The sequence below is a fragment of the Salmo salar genome, chromosome 12 (assembly GCF_965601325.2).
Source record: "Salmo salar chromosome 12, fSalSal1, whole genome shotgun sequence".
Classification (NCBI taxonomy): Eukaryota; Metazoa; Chordata; class Actinopteri; order Salmoniformes; family Salmonidae; genus Salmo; species Salmo salar.
In genome coordinates this window covers 1987912-2007892 of record NC_138302.1, presented here as the reverse complement: position 1 = coordinate 2007892, position 19981 = coordinate 1987912, and the positions used below count along the sequence as shown (strand labels likewise).

The 19981-nt window shown below is 48.5% G+C and overlaps 1 protein-coding gene across 4 annotated transcripts in view; it reads left to right on the top strand.

Moving 5' to 3' along the window:
• Positions 1 to 19981, top strand: part of LOC106592062 (uncharacterized) — a 219507-nt gene that overhangs the window by 165314 nt on the left and 34212 nt on the right. For all 4 annotated transcript variants that reach the window (XM_082958449.1, XM_045690477.2, XM_082958448.1 and 1 more), the window contains 2 exons: positions 7861 to 8675; positions 9102 to 9337. In XM_082958449.1, coding sequence (XP_082814575.1) covers positions 7861 to 8675; positions 9102 to 9337 — 1051 coding nt within the window. The remainder of the gene's footprint in view (positions 1 to 7860; positions 8676 to 9101; positions 9338 to 19981) is intronic.

Below are 19981 nucleotides of genomic sequence, written 5' to 3'. Positions count from 1 at the left end.
CACCAAGCTGGGTAGGAGACAGGCATCACCAAGCTGGGTAGGACAGAGAGGAGACAGGCATCACCAAGCAGGGTAGGACAGACAGGAGACAGACATCACCAAGCTGGGTAGGACAGACAGGAGACAGACATCATCAAGCTGGGTAGGACAGACAGGAGACAGGCATCAACAAGCTGGGTAGGACAGACAGGAGACAGGCATCAACAAGCTGGTTAGGACAGACAGGAGACAGGCATCACCAAGCTGGGTAGGACAGACAGGAGACAGGCATCACCAAGCGGGGTAGGACAGACACGAGACAGGCATCACCAAGCTAGGTAGGACAGACAGGCATCACCAAGCTGAGTAGGACAGACAGGAGACAGACATCACCAAGCTGGGTAGGACAGACAGGAGACAGGACATCACTGAGCTGGGTAGGACAGACAGGCATCACCAAGCTGGGTAGGACAGACAGGAGACAGACATCACCAAGCTGGGTAGGAGAGAAAGGAGACAGGCATCACCAAGCTGGGTAGGACAGACAGGAGACAGGCATCACCAAGCTGGTTAGGACAGACAGGAGACAGACATCACCAAGCTGGTTAGGACAGACAGGAGACAGGCATCAGCAAGCTGGGTAAGACAGACAGGAGACAGGCATCAACAAGCTGGGTAGGACTGACAGGAGACAGGCATCACCAAGGTGGGTAGGACAGACAGGCATCACCAAGCTGGGTAGGACAGAGAGGAGACAGGCATCACCAAGCTGGGTAGGACAGACAGGAGACAGACATCACCAAGCTGGGTAGGAGAGAAAGGAGACAGGCATCACCAAGCTGGATAGGACAGACAGGAGACAGGCATCAACAAGCTGGGTAGGACAGACAGGAGACAGACATCACAAGCTGGGTAGGAGAGAAAGGAGACAGGCATCACCAAGCTGGGTAGGTCAGACAGGAGACAGGCATCAACAAGCTGGGTAGGACAGACAGGAGACAGACATCACTAAGCTGGGTAGAACAGACAGGAGACAGACATCACCAAGCTGGTTAGGACAGACAGGAGACAGGCATCAGCAAGCTGGGTAGGACAGACAGGAGACAGGCATCACCAAGCTGGGTAGGACAGACAGGAGACAGACATCACCAAGCCGGGTAGGCCAGACAGGAGACAGTTATCACCAAGCTGGGTAGGACAGACAGGAGACAGACATCACCAAGCTGGGTAGGACAGACAGGAGACAGGCATCACCATGCTGGGTAGGACAGACAGGAGACAGACATCACCAAGCTGGGTAGGAGAGACAGGAGACAGTTATCACCAAGCTGGGTAGGACAGACAGGAGACAGGACATCAACATGCTGGGTAGGACAGACAGAAGACAGGCATCACCAAGCTGGGTAGGACAGACAGGAGACAGGACAATACCAAGCTGGGTAGGACAGACAGGAGACAGGCATCACCAAGCTGGGTAGGACAGACAGGAGACAGGCATCACCAAGCTTGGTAGGACAGACAGGCATCACCAAGCTGGGTAGGACAGACAGGAGACAGGCATCACCAAGCGGGGTAGGACAGACAGGAGACAGGCATCACCAAGCGGGGTAGGACAGACAGGAGACAGGCATCACCAAGCTGGGTAGGACAGACAGGAGACAGGCATCACCAAGCGGGGTAGGACAGACAGGAGCCAGGCATCACCAAGCTGGGTAGGACAGACAGGAGACAGGCATCACCAAGCTGGGTAGGACAGACAGGAGACAGACATCACCAAGCCGGTTAGGCCAGACAGGAGACAGACATCACCAAGCTGGGTAGGACAGACAGGAGACAGACATCACCAAGCTCGGTAGGACAGACAGGCATCACCAAGCTGAGTAGGACAGACAGGAGACAGACATCACCAAGCTGGGTAGGACAGACAGGAGACAGGACATCACCGAGCTGGGTAGGACAGACAGGCATAACCAAGCTGGGTAGGACAGACAGGAGACAGACATCACCAAGCTGGGTAGGAGAGAAAGGAGACAGTCATCACCAAGCTGGGTAGGACAGACAGGAGACAGGCATCAACAAGCTGGGTAGAACTGACAGGAGACAGGCATCACCAAGGTGGGTAGGACAGACAGGCACCACCATGCTGGGTAGGACAGAGAGGAGACAGGCATCACCAAGCTGGGTAGGACAGACAGGAGACAGACATCACCAAGCTGGGTAGGAGAGAAAGGAGACAGGCATCACCAAGCTGGGTAGGACAGACAGGAGACAGGCATCACCAAGCTGGGTAGAACAGACAGGAGACAGACATCACCAAGCTGGTTAGGACAGACAGGAGACAGGCATCAGCAAGCTGGGTAAGACAGACAGGAGACAGGCATCAACAAGCTGGGTAGGACTGACAGGAGACAGGCATCACCAAGGTGGGTAGGACAGACAGGCATCACCAAGCTGGGTAGGACAGAGAGGAGACAGGCATCACCAAGCTGGGTAGGACAGACAGGAGACAGACATCACCAAGCTGGGTAGGAGAGAAAGGAGACAGGCATCACCAAGCTGGATAGGACAGACAGGAGACAGGCATCAACAAGCTGGGTAGGACAGACAGGAGACAGACATCACAAGCTGGGTAGGAGAGAAAGGAGACAGGCATCACCAAGCTGGGTAGGTCAGACAGGAGACAGGCATCAACAAGCTGGGTAGGACAGACAGGAGACAGACATCACCAAGCTGGGTAGAACAGACAGGAGACAGACATCACCAAGCTGGTTAGGACAGACAGGAGACAGGCATCAGCAAGCTGGGTAGGACAGACAGGAGACAGGCATCACCAAGCTGGGTAGGACAGACAGGAGACAGACATCACCAAGCCGGGTAGGCCAGACAGGAGACAGTTATCACCAAGCTGGGTAGGACAGACAGGAGACAGACATCACCAAGCTGGGTAGGACAGACAGGAGACAGGCATCACCATGCTGGGTAGGACAGACAGGAGACAGACATCACCAAGCTGGGTAGGAGAGACAGGAGACAGTTATCACCAAGCTGGGTAGGACAGACAGGAGACAGGACATCAACATGCTGGGTAGGACAGACAGGAGACAGGCATCACCAAGCTGGGTAGGACAGACAGGAGACAGGACAATACCAAGCTGGGTAGGACAGACAGGAGACAGGCATCACCAATCTGGGTAGGACAGACAGGAGACAGGCATCACCAAGCTGGGTAGGACAGACAGGAGACAGGCATCACCAAGCTTGGTAGGACAGACAGGCATCACCAAGCTGGGTAGGACAGACAGGAGACAGGCATCACCAAGCGGGGTAGGACAGACAGGAGACAGGCATCACCTAGCGGGGTAGGACAGACAGGAGACAGGCATCACCAAGCTGGGTAGGACAGACAGGAGACAGGCATCACCAAGCGGGGTAGGACAGACAGGAGCCAGGCATCACCAAGCTGGGTAGGACAGACAGGAGACAGGCATCACCAAGCTGGGTAGGACAGACAGGAGACAGACATCACCAAGCCGGTTAGGCCAGACAGGAGACAGACATCACCAAGCTGGGTAGGACAGACAGGAGACAGACATCACCAAGCTCGGTAGGACAGACAGGCATCACCAAGCTGAGTAGGACAGACAGGAGACAGACATCACCAAGCTGGGTAGGACAGACAGGAGACAGGACATCACCGAGCTGGGTAGGACAGACAGGCATAACCAAGCTGGGTAGGACAGACAGGAGACAGACATCACCAAGCGGGGTAGGACTGACAGGAGACAGGCATCACCAAGCTGGGTAGGACAGACAGGAGACAGGCATCACCAAGCTGGGTAGGACAGACAGGCATCACCAAGCTGGGTAGGACAGACAGGAGACAGACATCACCAAGCTGGGTAAGATAGACAGGAGACAGGCATCACCAAGCTGGGTAGGACAGACAGGAGACAGGCATCACCACGCTGGGTAGGACAGACAGGAGACAGACATCAGCAAGCTGGGTAGGACAGACAGGAGACAGGTATCACCAACTGGGTAGGACAGACAGGAGACAGACATCACCAAGCTGGGTAGGACAGACAGGAGACAGACATCACCAAGCCGGGTAGGACAGACAGGAGACAGGCATCACCACGCTGGGTAGGACAGACAGGAGACAGTCATCACCACGCTGGGTAGGACAGACGGGAGACAGACATCAGCAAGCTGGGTAGGACAGACGGGAGACAGAAATCACCAAGCTGGGTAGGACAGACAGGAGACAGGCATCACCAAGCTGGGTAGGACAGACAGGAGACAGACATCACCAAGCCGGGTAGGCCAGACAGGAGACAGGTATCACCAAGCTGGGTAGGACAGACAGGAGACAGACATCACCAAGCTGGGTAGGACAGACAGGAGACAGGCATCACCAAGCTGGGTAGGCCAGACAGGAGACAGGTATACCCAAGCTGGGTAGGACAGACAGGAGACAGGCATCACCAAGCTGGGGAGGACAGACAGGAGACAGGCATCACCAAGCTGGGTAGGACAGACAGGTATCAACAAGCTGGGTAGGACAGACAGGAGAGAGTTATCACCACGCTGGGTAGGACAGACAGGAGACAGGACATCAACAAGCTGGGTAAGACAGACAGGAGACAGGCATCACCAAGCTGGGTAGGACAGACAGGAGACAGACATCACGGAGCTGGGTAGGACAGACAGGAGACAGGCATCGCCAAGCTGGGTAGGACAGACAGGAGACAGGACGTCACCGAGCTTGGTAGGACAGACAGGAGACAGACATCACCAAGCTGGGTAGGACAGACAGGAGACAGGCATCACCAAGCTGGGTAGGACAGACAGGAGACAGAGATCACCAAGCTGGGTAGGACAGACAGGAGACAGGACATCACCAAATGGGTAGGACAGACAGGAGACAGACATCACCAAGCTGGGTAGGACAGACAGCAGACAGAAATCACCAAGCTGGGTAGGACAGACAGGAGACAGACATCACCAAGCTAGGTAGGACAGACAGGAGACAGGCATCACCAAGCTGGGTGGGACAGACAGGAGACAGGCATCACCAAGCTGGGTAGGACAGACGGGAGACAGACATCACCAAGCTGGGTAGGACAGACAGGAGACAGGCATCACCAAGCTGGGTAGGACAGACAGGCATCACCAAGCTGGGTAGGACAGACAGGTGACAGACATCACCAAGCTGGGTAGGACAGACAGGCATCACCAAGCTGGGTAGGACAGACAGGAGACAGGCATCACCAAGCTGGGTAGGACAGACTGGAGACAGACATCACCAAGCCGGGTAGGCCAGACAGGAGACAGTTATCACCAAGCTGGGTAGGACAGACTAGAGACAGGCATTACCAAGCTGGGTAGGACAGACAGGCATCACCAAGCTGGGTAGGACAGACAGGAGACAGGTATAACCAAGCTGGGTAGCACAGACCGGAGACAGGCATCACCAAGCTGGGTAGGACAGACAGGAGACAGACATCACCAAGCTGGGTAGGACAGACAGGAGACAGACATCACCAAGCTGGGTAGGACAGAAAGGAGACATGAGATCACCAAGCTGGGTAGGACAGACAGGAGACAGGCATTACCAAACTGGGTAGGACAGACAGGAGACAGACATCACCAAGCTGGGTGGGACAGAGGGGAGACAGACATCACCAAGCTGGGTAGGAGACAGGCATAACAAGCAGGGTAGGACAGAGATGAGACAGACATCACCAAGCTGGGTAGGACAGACAGGAGACAGACATCACCAAGCTGGGTAGGTCAGACAGGAGACAGACATCACCAAGCTGGATAGGAAAGACAGGAGACAGGCATCACCAAGCTGGGTAGGACAGACAGAAGACAGACATCACCAAGCTGGGTAGGACACACAGGCATCACCAAGCTGGGATGGACAGACAGGAGACAGACATCACCAAGCTGGGTAGGACAGACAGGAGACAGACATCACCAAGCTGGGTAGGACAGACAGAAGACAGACATCACCAAGCTGGGTAGGACACACAGGCATCACCAAGCTGGGTAGGACAGACAGGAGACAGACATCACCAAGCTGGGTAGGACAGACAGGAGACAGACATCACCAAGCTGGGTAGGACAGAGAGGAGACAGGACATCACCAAGCTGGGTATGACAGACAGGAGACAGGCATCACCAAGCTGGGTAGAACAGACAGGAGACAGGCATCACCAAGCTGGGTAGGACAGACAGGCATCACCAAGCTGGGTAGCACAGACAGGAGACAGGCATCACCAAGCCGGGTAGGACAGACAGGAGACAGACATAACCATTCCAGTCAAGAATGAAAAAAATGAAACCCTTGAAAGGTACCACTGACATATTATCAGAGATGGATTAAAGGGGACAGAGTGACAGATTATCAGAGATGGATTAAAAGGGGACACAGAGAGACAGATTATCAGAGATGGATTAAAGGTGGGACACAGAGAGACAGATTATCAGAGATGGATTAAAGTGGGACATGGAGACACAGATTATCAGAGATGGATTAAAGGGGACACAGAGAGACAGATTATCAGAGATGGATTAAAGGGGGACACAGAGAGATAGATTATCAGAGATGGATTAAAGGACACAGAGAGACAGATTATCAGACATTGATTAAAGGACACAGAGAGACAGATTATCAGAGATGGATTAAAGGGGGACACAGAGAGACAGATTATCAGAGATGGAATAAAGGGGGACACAGAGAGACAGATTATCAGAGATGGATTAAAGGGGGACACAGAGAGACAGATTATCAGAGATGGATTAAAGGGGGACACAGAGAGACAGATTATCAGAGATGGATTAAAGGGGGACATATAGAGACAGATTATCAGAGATGGATTAAAGGGGACACAGAGAGACAGATTATCAGAGATGGATTAAAGGGGACACAGAGAGACAGATTATTAGAGATGGATTAAAGGGGGACACAGAGAGACAGATTATCAGAGATGGATTCAAATGGGACACAGAGAGACAGATTATCAGAGATGGATTAAAGGGGGACACGGAGACACAGATTATCAGAGATGGATTAAAGGACACAGAGAGACAGATTATCAGAGATGGATTAAAGGGGGACACAGAGAGACAGATTATCAGAGATGGATTAATGGGGGACACAGAGAGACAGATTATCAGAGATGGATTATTAAAGGGGGACACAGAGAGACAGATTATCAGAGATGGATTAAAGGACACAGAGAGACAGATTATCAGAGATGGATTAAAGGGGGACCGTGTATTAAAGCGATATCAAGACTCCAAACATGAGAAACACCTTCAATTATAGAGGGATGGAAGATGTTGAAATGTACATTTTACTATTTTACTCCCCCGTCTCTCTCTCTCTCTGTCTCTCTCTCTGTGTCTCTGTCTCTCTCTCTGTCTCTCTCTCTGTGTGTCTCTGTCTCTCTGTCTCTCTCTCTCTCTGTGTCTCTCTCTGTGTCTCTCTCTTTCTGTGTGTCTCTCTGTGTGTCTCTGTCTCTCTCTCTTTCTCTCTCTGTGTCTCTGTCTCTCTGCCTCTCTCTCTCTCTCTCTCTCTCTCTCTCTCTCTCTCTCTCTGTGTCTCTCTCTCTCTCTCTCTCTCTCTCTCTCTGTGTCTCTCTCGCTCTCTCCCTCTCTCTGTGTCTCTCTGTCTCTCTGTCTCTCTCTCTGTCTCTCTCTGTCTCTCTATCTCTCTCTCTCTCTCTGTCTCTCTCTCTCTCTGTCTCTCTCTCTGTCTCTGTCTCTGTCTCTGTCTCTCTCTCTCTCTCTGTCTCTGTCTCTCTCTCTCTCTCTGTCTCTCTCTCTGTCTCTGTCTCTCTCTCTGTCTCTGTCTCTCTATCTCTCTCTCAGGTCACCAGAAGAAGATAATGTTAGCAGTGAGGAGGCTGGGAAAGTTCCAGAAAGGACAGAGTATCTCTCAACCTTCTACGCCTCCATTGTCCTCCTCCACTCCTCCTCCTTCCTCTACACCGCTTCCCTCCACTGGGAGGGGTCAGAGGCCCCCCCTCACTAAACCCCGGGCAGGGATTGACTCCCCACCCCACACTCCCACCAAGACCCCCGCCTCCTCCCACAATGCTCGATCCCAGCCCTTCACCCAGCCCCCGCCAGCTGATTCGCCAGTCCAAGAAGCGTGTGCGTCTGTCCCTTTACTCTGTCTGCCAACGGAGGAGGAGGAGGAGGAGCGTCGGCGAACTCATAGCCTGATTGGTTACTCGGGGTCCGAAGCCGACGCCCTCTCGTTTCCAGGACACTCCCCTAGATTCGCCACGGTGTGCCGCAGCAGCTCTGCTCAACGCGCCGACACCGACGACGCAACTGTCAACCGCAGCCAATCGTCAGTGACACTGCGTCCCAGGAGGAAAGGACGGCCCCCGACTCCGCCCAAACGGTCGTGTTCCTCCATCTCCGGGGGCGACGGGCTGCTCGGGGAGGGCCTCGGGGTAGTTGGGTTCAGGGAGAGGAGAGCCAGCGACTGCGGGGGTCTGGCGGAGAGGAGGGGCGACGGGGGGCTGGCGAGGTCAGAGGGATCGGGGGGCAGCGTCCGGAGTATCGCCGCCATGTTGGAGACATCGATGGGAGGAGTTGGTCCTGGAGGAGGAGGAGGGGCCAAAACCCTGCCCAGAACCATGGGAGGAAGAGGAAGCTACCTCAACCCTACACAGGTCTGTCTGTCTGTCTGTCTGTCTGTCTGTCTGTCTGTCTGTCTGTCTGTCTGTCTGTCTGTCTGTCTGTCTGCAGCTACCAATCCACCCACAGACCCCTACCCTAGGCCAATCCCACCCAAAGCCCCCTACCCTAGGGGCCAATCCACCAACAGCCCCCTACCCTAGGGGACAATCCACCCACAGCCCCCTATCCTAGGGGCCAATCCACCCACAGCCCCCTACCCTAGGCCAATCCCACCCACAGCCCCTACCCTAGGGGCCAATCCAGCCACAGCCCCCTACCCTAGGCCAATCCACCCACAGCCCCCTACCCTAGGCCAATCTACCCACAGACCCCTACCCTAGGCCATTCCACCCACAGACCCCTACCCTAGGATAATCCCGCCCTAAAGGCTCATGGGTAATGTGTGTATAATCCGCCAGGTCAGTCCGGCGGCGCTGCGTCGCCAGGCCGGGTCAGGTGGTCTGGGGTCTGATGATGACGTCATGAATCGCCGTCGGACCATCAGCGGTCCGCTCACGGACCAGACAGACTCCGCCCAGATCCCGTCCCCGCGGCAACACACCGAGCTACGCCCAGAACCACGCCCACGCTCCACGGTCGTCACGCCGACAGGAGAAGGGCTTATTACGGATGGAACAGCGACAATCAACCGAAGGTTCATCAGGCTAACTATCAGGCTAACTTTATCAGTCTAACTCTACCAGTCTAACTCTATCAGTCTAACTCTACCAGTCTAACTCTACCAGTCTATCAGTCTAACTCTACCAGTCTACCAGTCTAACTCTACCAGTCTACCAGTCTAACTCTACCAGTCTACCAGTCTAACTCTACCAGTCTACCAGTCTAACACTACCAGTCAAACTCTACCAGTATAACTCTACCAGGCTAACTCTACCAGTCTAACTCTACCAGTCTAACTCTATCAGGCTAACTCTATCAGGCTAACTCTATCAGGCTAACTCTATCAGGCTAACTCTACCAGTCTATCAGTCTAACTCTACCAGTCTATCAGTCTAACTCTACCAGTCTATCAGTCTAACTCTACCAGTCTAACTCTACCAGTATACCAGTCTAACTCTACCAGTCTAACTGTAGCACTCTACCAGTCTAACTCTACCAGGCTAACTCTACCAGTCTACCAGTCTACCAGTCTAACTCTACCAGTCTAACTCTACCAGTCTAACTCTACCAGGCTAACTCTACCAGGCTAACTCTACCAGGCTAACTCTATCAGTCCAACTCTATCAGTCCAACTCTATCAGTCCAACTCTACCAGTCTAACTCTACCAGTCTAACTCTATCAGTCTAACACTACCAGTCTATCAGTGTAACTCTATCAGTCTAACTCTATCAGTCTAACTCTACCAGTCTAACTTTACCAGTCTAACTCTACCAGTCTAACTCTACCAGTCTAACTCTACCAGGCTAACTCTACCAGTCTAACTATATCAGGCTAACTATATCAGGCTAACTCTATCAGTCTAACTCTATCAGTCTAACTCTACCAGTCTATAAGTCTAACTCTACCAGTCTATCAGTCTAACTCTACCAGTCTAACTCTACCAATATACCAGTCTAACTCTACCAGTCTAACTCTACCACTCTACCAGTCTAACTCTACCAGTCTAACTCTACCAGTCTAACTCTATCAGTCTAACTCTATCAGGCTAACTCTACCAGTCTACCAGTCTAACTCTACCAGCCTAACGCTACCAGTCTACCAGTCTAACTCTACCAGTCTACCAGTCTAACTCTACCAGGCTAACTCTATCAGGCTAACTCTACCAGTCTATCAGTCTAACTCTACCAGTCTATCAGTCTAACTCTACCAGTCTATCAGTCTAACTCTACCAGTCTAACTCTACCAGTCTAACTCTATCAGTCTATCAGTCTAACTTTACCTGTCCAACTCTATCAGTCTACATCTATCAGGCTAACTCTACCAGTCTACCAGTCTAACTCTACCAGTCTAACTCTACCAGTCTAACTCTACCAGGCTAACTCTACCAGTCTAACTCTACCAGTCCAACTCTATCAGTCTAACTCTATCAGTCTAACTCTACCAGTCTACCAGTCTAACTCTACCAGTCCATCTCTACCAGTCTACCAGTCTAACTCTACCAGTCTACCAGTCTAACTCTACCAGTCTAACTCTACCAGTCTACCAGTCTAACTCTACCAGCCTAACTCTACCAGCCTAACTCTACCAGCCTAACTCTACCAGTCTAACTCTACCTGTCTAACTCTGCCAGGCTAACTCTACCAGGCTAACTCTATCAGACTAACTCTACCAGTCTAACTCTACCAGGCTAACACTATCATGCTAACTCTACCAGTCTAACTCTACCAGTCTAACCCTACCAGTCTAACTCTACCAGTCTATCAGTCTAACTCTACCAGGCTAACTCTATCAGTCTAACCCTACCAGTCTAACTCTACCAGTCTATCAGTCTAACTCTACCACTCTAACTCTACCAGTCTAACTCTACCAGTCTAACTCTACCAGTCTAACTCTATCAGTCTAACTCTACCAGTCTACCAGTCTAACTCTACCAGTCTAACTCTACCAGTCTAACTCTACCAGTCTAACTCTACCTGTCCAACTCTATCAGTCTACATCTATCAGGCTAACTCTACCAGTCTACCAGTCTAACTCTACCAGTCTAACTCTACCAGTCTAACTCTACCAGGCTACCTCTACCAGTCTAACTCTACCAGTCTAACTCTACCAGTCTAACTCTATCATGCTAACTCTACCAGTCTAACTCTATCAGTCTAACTCTACCAGTCCAACTCTATCAGTCTAACTCTACCAGTCTAACTCTACCAGTCTACCAGTCTAACTCTACCAGTCCATCTCTACCAGTCTACCAGTCTAACTCTACCAGTCTACCAGTCTAACTCTACCAGTCTAACTCTACCAGTCTAACTCTACCAGTCCAACTCTACCAGTCCAACTCTATCAGTCTAACTCTATCAGTCTATCAGGCAAACTCTACCAGTCTACCAGTCTAACTCTACCAGTCTACCAGTCTAACTTTACCAGTCTAACTCTACCAGTCTAACTCTACCAGTCTAACTCTACCAGTCTAACTCTACCAGGCTAACTCTACCAGGCTAACTCTACCAGGCTAACTCTACCAGTCTAACTCTATCATGCTAACTCTACCAGTCTAACTCTACCAGTCTAACTCTACCAGGCTAACTCTACCAGGCTAACTCTATCAGGCTAACTCTATCAGGCTAACTCTATCAGTCCAACTCTATCAGTCCAACTCTATCAGTCTAACTCTACCAGTCTAACTCTACCAGTCTATCTCTACCAGTCTACCACTCTAACTCTACCACTCTAACTCTACCAGTCTAACTCTATCAGTCTAACTCTACCAGTCTACCAGTCTAACTCTACCAGTCTAACTCTATCAGTCTAACTCTACCAGTCTAACTCTACCTGTCCAACTCTATCAGTCTACATCTATCAGGCTAACTCTACCAGTCTAACTCTACCAGTCTAACTCTACCAGTCTAACTCTACCAGGATACCTCTACCAGTCTAACTCTACCAGTCTAACTCTACCAGTCTAACTCTATCATGGTAACTCTACCAGTCTAACTCTATCAGTCTAACTCTACCAGTCCAACTCTATCAGTCTAACTCTATCAGTCTAACTCTACCAGTCTACCAGTCTAACTCTAACAGTCCATCTCTACCAGTCTACCAGTCTAACTCTACCAGTCTAACTCTACCAGTCTACCAGTCTAACTCTACCAGTCTAACTCTACCAGTCTAACTCTACCAGTCCAACTCTACCAGTCCAACTCTATCAGTCTAACTCTATCAGGCTAACTCTACCAGTCTACCAGTCTAACTCTACCAGTCTAACTCTACCAGTCTACCAGTCTAACTCTACCAGTCTAACTCTACCAGTCTAACTCTACCAGTCTAACTCTGCCAGGCTAACTCTACCAGGCTAAATCTATCAGACTAACTCTACCAGTCTAACTCTACCAGGCTAACACTATCATGCTAACTCTACCAGTCTAACCCTACCAGTCTAACTCTACCAGTCTATCAGTCTAACTCTACCAGGCTAACTCTATCAGTCTAACCCTACCAGTCTAACTCTACCAGTCTATCAGTCTAACTCTACCACTCTAACTCTACCAGTCTAACTCTACCAGTCTAACTCTACCAGTCTAACACTATCAGTCTATCAGTCTAACTCTACCAGTCTAACTCTACCAGTCTAACTCTACCAGTGTAACTCTACCAGTCTAACTCTACCAGTCTAACTCTACCAGTCTAACTCTACCTGTCCAACTCTATCAGTCTACATCTATCAGGCTAACTCTACCAGTCTACCAGTCTAACTCTACCAGTCTAACTCTACCAGTCTAACTCTACCAGGCTACCTCTATCAGTCTAACTCTACCAGTCTAACTCTACCAGTCTAACTCTATCATGCTAACTCTATCAGTCTAACTCTACCAGTCCAACTCTATCAGTCTAACTCTACCAGTCTAACTCTACCAGTCTACCAGTCTAACTCTACCAGTCCATCTCTACCAGTCTACCAGTCTAACTCTACCACTCTACCAGTCTAACTCTACCAGTCTAACTCTACCAGTCCAACTCTATCAGTCTAACTCTATCAGGCTAACTCTACCAGTCTACCAGTCTAACTCTACCAGTCTACCAGTCTAACTCTACCAGTCTAACTCTACCAGTCTAACTCTACCAGGCAAACTCTACCAGGCTAACTCTACCAGGCTAACTCTACCAGTCTAACTCTATCATGCTAACTCTACCAGTCTAACTCTACCAGTCTAACTCTACCAGTCTAACTCTACCAGTCTAACTCTACCAGGCTAACTCTACCAGGCTAACTCTATCAGGCTAACTCTACCAGTCTAACTCTACCAGTCTAACTCTACCAGTCTACCAGTCTAACTCTACCAGCCTAACTCTACCAGTCTAACTCTGCCAGGCTAACTCTACCAGGCTAAATCTATCAGACTAACTCTACCAGTCTAACTCTACCAGTCTAACTCTACCAGTCCAACTCTACCAGTCCAACTCTATCAGTCTAACTCTATCAGGCTAACTCTACCAGTCTAACTCTACCAGTCTAACTCTACCAGTCTACCAGTCTAACTCTACCAGCCTAACTCTACCAGCCTAACTCTACCAGTCTAACTCTACCTGTCTAACTCTGCCAGGCTAACTCTACCAGGCTAACTCTATCAGACTAACTCTACCAATCCAACTCTACCAGTCCAACTCTATCAGTCTAACTCTATCAGGCTAACTCTACCAGTCTACCAGTCTAACTCTACCAGTCTACCAGTCTAACTTTACCAGTCTAACTCTACCAGTCTAACTCTACCAGTCTAACTCTATCAGTCTAACTCTACCAGGCAAACACTATCATGCTAACTCTACCAGTCTAACTCTACCAGTCTAACTCTATCATGCTAACTCTACCAGTCTAACTCTACCAGTCTAACACTACCAGTCTAACTCTACCAGGCTAACTCTATCAGGCTAACTCTATCAGGCTAATTCTACCAGTCTAACTCTACCAGTCCATCTCTACCAGTCTACCAGTCTAACTCTACCAGTCTAACTCTACCAGTCTACCAGTCTAACTCTACCAGTCTAACTCTACCAGTCTACCAGTCTAACTCTATCATGCTAACTCTATCAGTCTAACTCTACCAGTCCAACTCTATCAGTCTAACTCTACCAGTCTAACTCTACCAGTCTACCAGTCTAACTCTACCAGTCCATCTCTACCAGTCTACCAGTCTAACTCTACCAGTCTACCAGTCTAACTCTACCAGTCTAACTTTACCAGTCTAACTCTACCAGTCTAACTCTACCAGTCTAACTCTATCAGTCTAACTCTACCAGGCAAACTCTACCAGGCTAACTCTACCAGTCTACCAGTCTAACTCTACCAGTCTAACTCTACCAGTCTACCAGTCTAACTTTACCAGTCTAACTCTACCAGTCTAACTCTATCAGTCCAACTCTATCAGTCTAACTCTATCAGTCTAACTCTACCAGTCTAACTCTACCAGTCTATCTCTACCAGTCTACCAGTCTAACTCTACCACTCTAACTCTACCAGTCTAACTCTACCAGTCTAACTCTACCAGTCTACCAGTCTAACTCTACCAGTCTAACTCTACCAGTCTAACTCTACCAGGCTAACTCTATCAGGCTAACTCTATCAGTCTAACTCTACCAGTCTAACTCTATCAGTCTAACTCTACCAGTCTACCAGTCTAACTCTACCAGTCTACCAGTCTAACTCTACCAGTCTAACTCTATCAGTCTAACTCTACCAGTCTATCAGTCTAACTCTACCAGTCCAACTCTACCACTCTACCAGTCTACCAGTATAACTCTACAAGTCTACCAGTCTAACTCTACCAGTCTACCAGTCTAACTCTACCAGGCTAACTCTACCAGGCTAACTCTACCAGGCTAACTCTACCATGCTAACTCTACCAGGCTAACTCTATCGGCTAACTCTATCAGGCTAACTCTATCAGTCTAACTCTACCAGTCTAACTCTACCAGTCTACCAGTCTAACTCTACCAGTCTATCTCTACCAGTCTACCAGTCTAACTCTACCAGTCTACCAGTCTAACTCTACCAGTCTAACTCTACCAGTCTAACTCTACCAATCCAACTCTACCAGTCCAACTCTATCAGTCTAACTCTATCAGGCTAACTCTACCAGTCTACCAGTCTATCTCTACCAGTCTACCAGTCTAACTTTACCAGTCTAACTCTACCAGTCTAACTCTACCAGTCTAACTCTACCAGTCTAACTCTACCAGGCAAACTCTACCAGGCTAACTCTACCAGGCTAACTCTACCAGTCTAACTCTATCATGCTAACTCTATCAGGCTAACTCTACCAGTCTAACTCTACCAGTCTAACTCTACCAGTCTACCAGTCTACCAGTCTAACTCTACCAGCCTAACTCTACCAGTCTAACTCTACCAGTCTAACTCTGCCAGGCTAACTCTACCAGGCTAAATCTATCAGACTAACTCTACCAGTCTAACTCTACCAGGCTAACACTATCATGCTAACTCTACCAGTCTAACCCTACCAGTCTAACTCTACCAGTCTATCAGTCTAACTCTACCAGGCTAACTCTATCAGTCTAACCCTACCAGTCTAACTCTACCAGTCTATCAGTCTGACTCTACCACTCTAACTCTACCAGTCTAACTCTACCAGTCTAACTCTACCAGTCTAACTCTACCAGTCTAACTCTATCAGTCTATCAGTCTAACTCTACCAGTCTAACTCTACCAGTCTAACTCTACCAGTGTAACTCTACCAGTCTAACTCTACCAGTCTAACTCTACCAGTCTAACTCTACCTGTCCAACTCTATCAGTCTACATCTATCAGGCTAACTCTACCAGTCTACCAGTCTAACTCTACCAGTCTAACTCTACCAGTCTAACTCTACCAGGCTACCTCTATCAGTCTAACTCTACCAGTCTAACTCTACCAGTCTAACTCTATCATGCTAACTCTATCAGTCTAACTCTACCAGTCCAACTCTATCAGTCTAACTCTACCAGTCTAACTCTACCAGTCTACCAGTCTAACTCTACCAGTCCATCTCTACCAGTCTACCAGTCTAACTCTACCAGTCTACCAGTCTAACTCTACCAGTCTAACTCTACCAGTCTAACTCTACCAATCCAACTCTACCAGTCCAACTCTATCAGTCTAACTCTATCAGGCTAACTCTACCAGTCTACCAGTCTAACTCTACCAGTCTAACTTCACCAGTCTAACTCTACCAGTCTAACTCTACCAGTCTAACTCTATCAGTCTAACTCTACCAGGCAAACTCTACCAGGCTAACTCTACCAGTCTACCAGTCTAACTCTACCAGTCTAACTCTACCAGTCTACCAGTCTAACTTTACCAGTCCAACTCTATCAGTCCAACTCTATCAGTCTAACTCTACCAGTCTACCAGTCTAACTCTACCAGTCTATATCTACCAGTCTACCAGTCTAACTCTACCACTCTAACTCTACCAGTCTAAATCTACCAGTCTAACTCTACCAGTCTATCTCTACCAGTCTATCAGTCTAACTCTACCTGTCCAACTCTATCAGTCTACATCTATCAGGCTAACTCTACCAGTCTAACTCTACCAGTCTAACTCTACCAGTCTAACTCTATCATGCTAACTCTACCAGTCTATCTCTACCAGTCTAACACTACCAGTCTAACTCTACCAGGCTAACTCTATCAGGCTAACTCTACCAGTCTACCAGTCTAACTCTACCAGTCTAACTCTACCAGTCTAACTCTACCAGGATACCTCTACCAGTCTAACTCTACCAGTCTAACTCTACCAGTCTAACTCTACCAGTCCAACTCTATCAGTCTAACTCTATCAGTCTAACTCTACCAGTCTACCAGTCTAACTCTAACAGTCCATCTCTACCAGTCTACCAGTCTAACTCTACCAGTCTAACTCTACCAGTCTAACTCTACCAGTCTAACTCTACCAGTCCAACTCTACCAGTCCAACTCTATCAGTCTAACTCTATCAGGCTAACTCTACCAGTCTAACTCTAACAGTCCATCTCTACCAGTCTACCAGTCTAACTCTACCAGTCTACCAGTCTAACTCTACCAGTCTAACTCTACCAGTCTAACTCTACCAGTCCAACTCTACCAGTCCAACTCTACCAGTCCAACTCTATCAGTCTAACTCTATCAGGCTAACTCTACCAGTCTAACTCTACCAGTCTAACTCTACCAGTCTACCAGTATAACTCTACCAGTCTAACTCTACCAGGCTAACTCTATCAGGCTAACTCTATCAGTCTAACTCTATCAGTCTAACTTTTTCAGGCTAACTCTACCACTCTACCAGTATAACTCTACCAGTCTACCAGTCTAACTCTACCAGGCTAACTCTACCAGTCTAACTCTATCAGTCTAACTCTATCAGTCTAACTCTATCAGTCTAACTCTACCAGTCTAACTTTACCAGTCTAACTCTACCAGTCTAACTCTACCAGTCTAACTCTACCAGGCTAACTCTACCAGTCTAACTATATCAGGCTAACTCTACCAGTCTAACTATATCAGGCTAACTCTACCAGTCTACCACTCTAACTCTACCAGTCTAACTCTATCGGTCTAACTCTACCAGTCTACCAGTCTAACTCTACCAGTCTAACTCTATCAGTCTAACTCTACCAGTATAACTCTATCATTCTAACTCTACCAGTCTAACTCTACCTGTCCAATTCTATCAGTCTACATCTATCATGCTAACTCTACCAGTCTACCAGTCTAACTCTACCAGTCTAACTCTACCAGTCTAACTCTACCAGGATACCTCTACCAGTCTAACTCTACCAGTCTAACTCTACCAGTCTAACTCTACCAGTCTAACTATATCATGCTAACTCTACCAGTCTAACTCTATCAGTCTAACTCTACCAGTCCAACTCTATCAGTCTAACTCTATCAGTCTAACTCTACCAGTCTACCAGTCTAACTCTAACAGTCCATCTCTACCAGTCTACCAGTCTAACTCTACCAGTCTACCAGTCTAACTCTACCAGTCTAACTCTACCAGTCTAACTCTACCAGTCTAACTCTACCAGTCCAACTCTACCAGTCCAACTCTATCAGTCTAACTCTATCAGGCTAACTCTACCAGTCTACCAGTCTAACTCTACCAGTCTAACTCTACCAGTCTACCAGTCTAACTCTACCAGCCTAACTCTACCAGCCTAACTCTACCAGCCTAACTCTACCAGTCTAACTCTACCTGTCTAACTCTGCCAGGCTAACTCTACCAGGCTAACTCTATCAGACTAACTCTACCAGTCTAACTCTACCAGGCTAACACTATCATGCTAACTCTACCAGTCTAACTCTACCAGTCTAACCCTACCAGTCTAACTCTACCAGTCTATCAGTCTAACTCTACCAGGCTAACTCTATCAGTCTAACCCTACCAGTCTAACTCTACCAGTCTATCAGTCTAACTCTACGACTCTAACTCTACCAGTCTAACTCTACCAGTCTAACTCTACAAGTCTAACTCTATCAGTCTAACTCTACCAGTCTACCAGTCTAACTCTACCAGTCTAACTCTACCAGTCTAACTCTACCTGTCCAACTCTATCAGTCTACATCTATCAGGCTAACTCTACCAGTCTACCAGTCTAACTCTACCAGTCTAACTCTACCAGTCTAACTCTACCAGGCTACCTCTACCAGTCTAACTCTACCAGTCTAACTCTACCAGTCTAACTCTATCATGCTAACTCTACCAGTCTAACTCTACCAGTCCAACTCTATCAGTCTAACTCTACCAGTCTAACTCTACCAGTCTACCAGTCTAACTCTACCAGTCCATCTCTACCAGTCTACCAGTCTAACTCTACCAGTCTACCAGTCTAACTCTACCAGTCTAACTCTACCAGTCTAACTCTACCAGTCCAACTCTACCAGTCCAACTCTATCAGTCTAACTCTATCAGGCAAACTCTACCAGTCTACCAGTCTAACTCTACCAGTCTACCAGTCTAACTTTACCAGTCTAACTCTACCAGTCTAACTCTACCAGTCTAACTCTATCAGTCTAACTCTACCAGTCTAACTCTACCAGTCTAACTCTACCAGGCTAACTCTACCAGGCTAACTCTACCAGTCTAACTCTATCATGCTAACTCTACCAGTCTAACTCTACCAGTCTAACTCTACCAGGCTAACTCTACCAGGCTAACTCTATCAGGCTAACTCTATCAGGCTAACTCTATCAGTCCAACTCTATCAGTCCAACTCTATCAGTCCAACTCTATCAGTCTAACTCTACCAGTCTAACTCTACCAGTCTATCTCTACCAGTCTACCACTCTAACTCTACCACTCTAACTCTACCAGTCTAACTCTATCAGTCTAACTCTACCAGTCTACCAGTCTAACTCTACCAGTCTAACTCTATCAGTCTAACTCTACCAGGATACCTCTACCAGTCTAACTCTACCAGTCTAACTCTACCAGTCTAACTCTATCATGCTAACTCTACCAGTCTAACTCTATCAGTCTAACTCTACCAGTCCAACTCTATCAGTCTAACTCTATCAGTCTAACTCTACCAGTCTAACTCTAACAGTCCATCTCTACCAGTCTACCAGTCTAACTCTACCAGTCTAACTCTACCAGTCTACCAGTCTAACTCTACCAGTCTAACTCTACCAGTCTAACTCTACCAGTCCAAC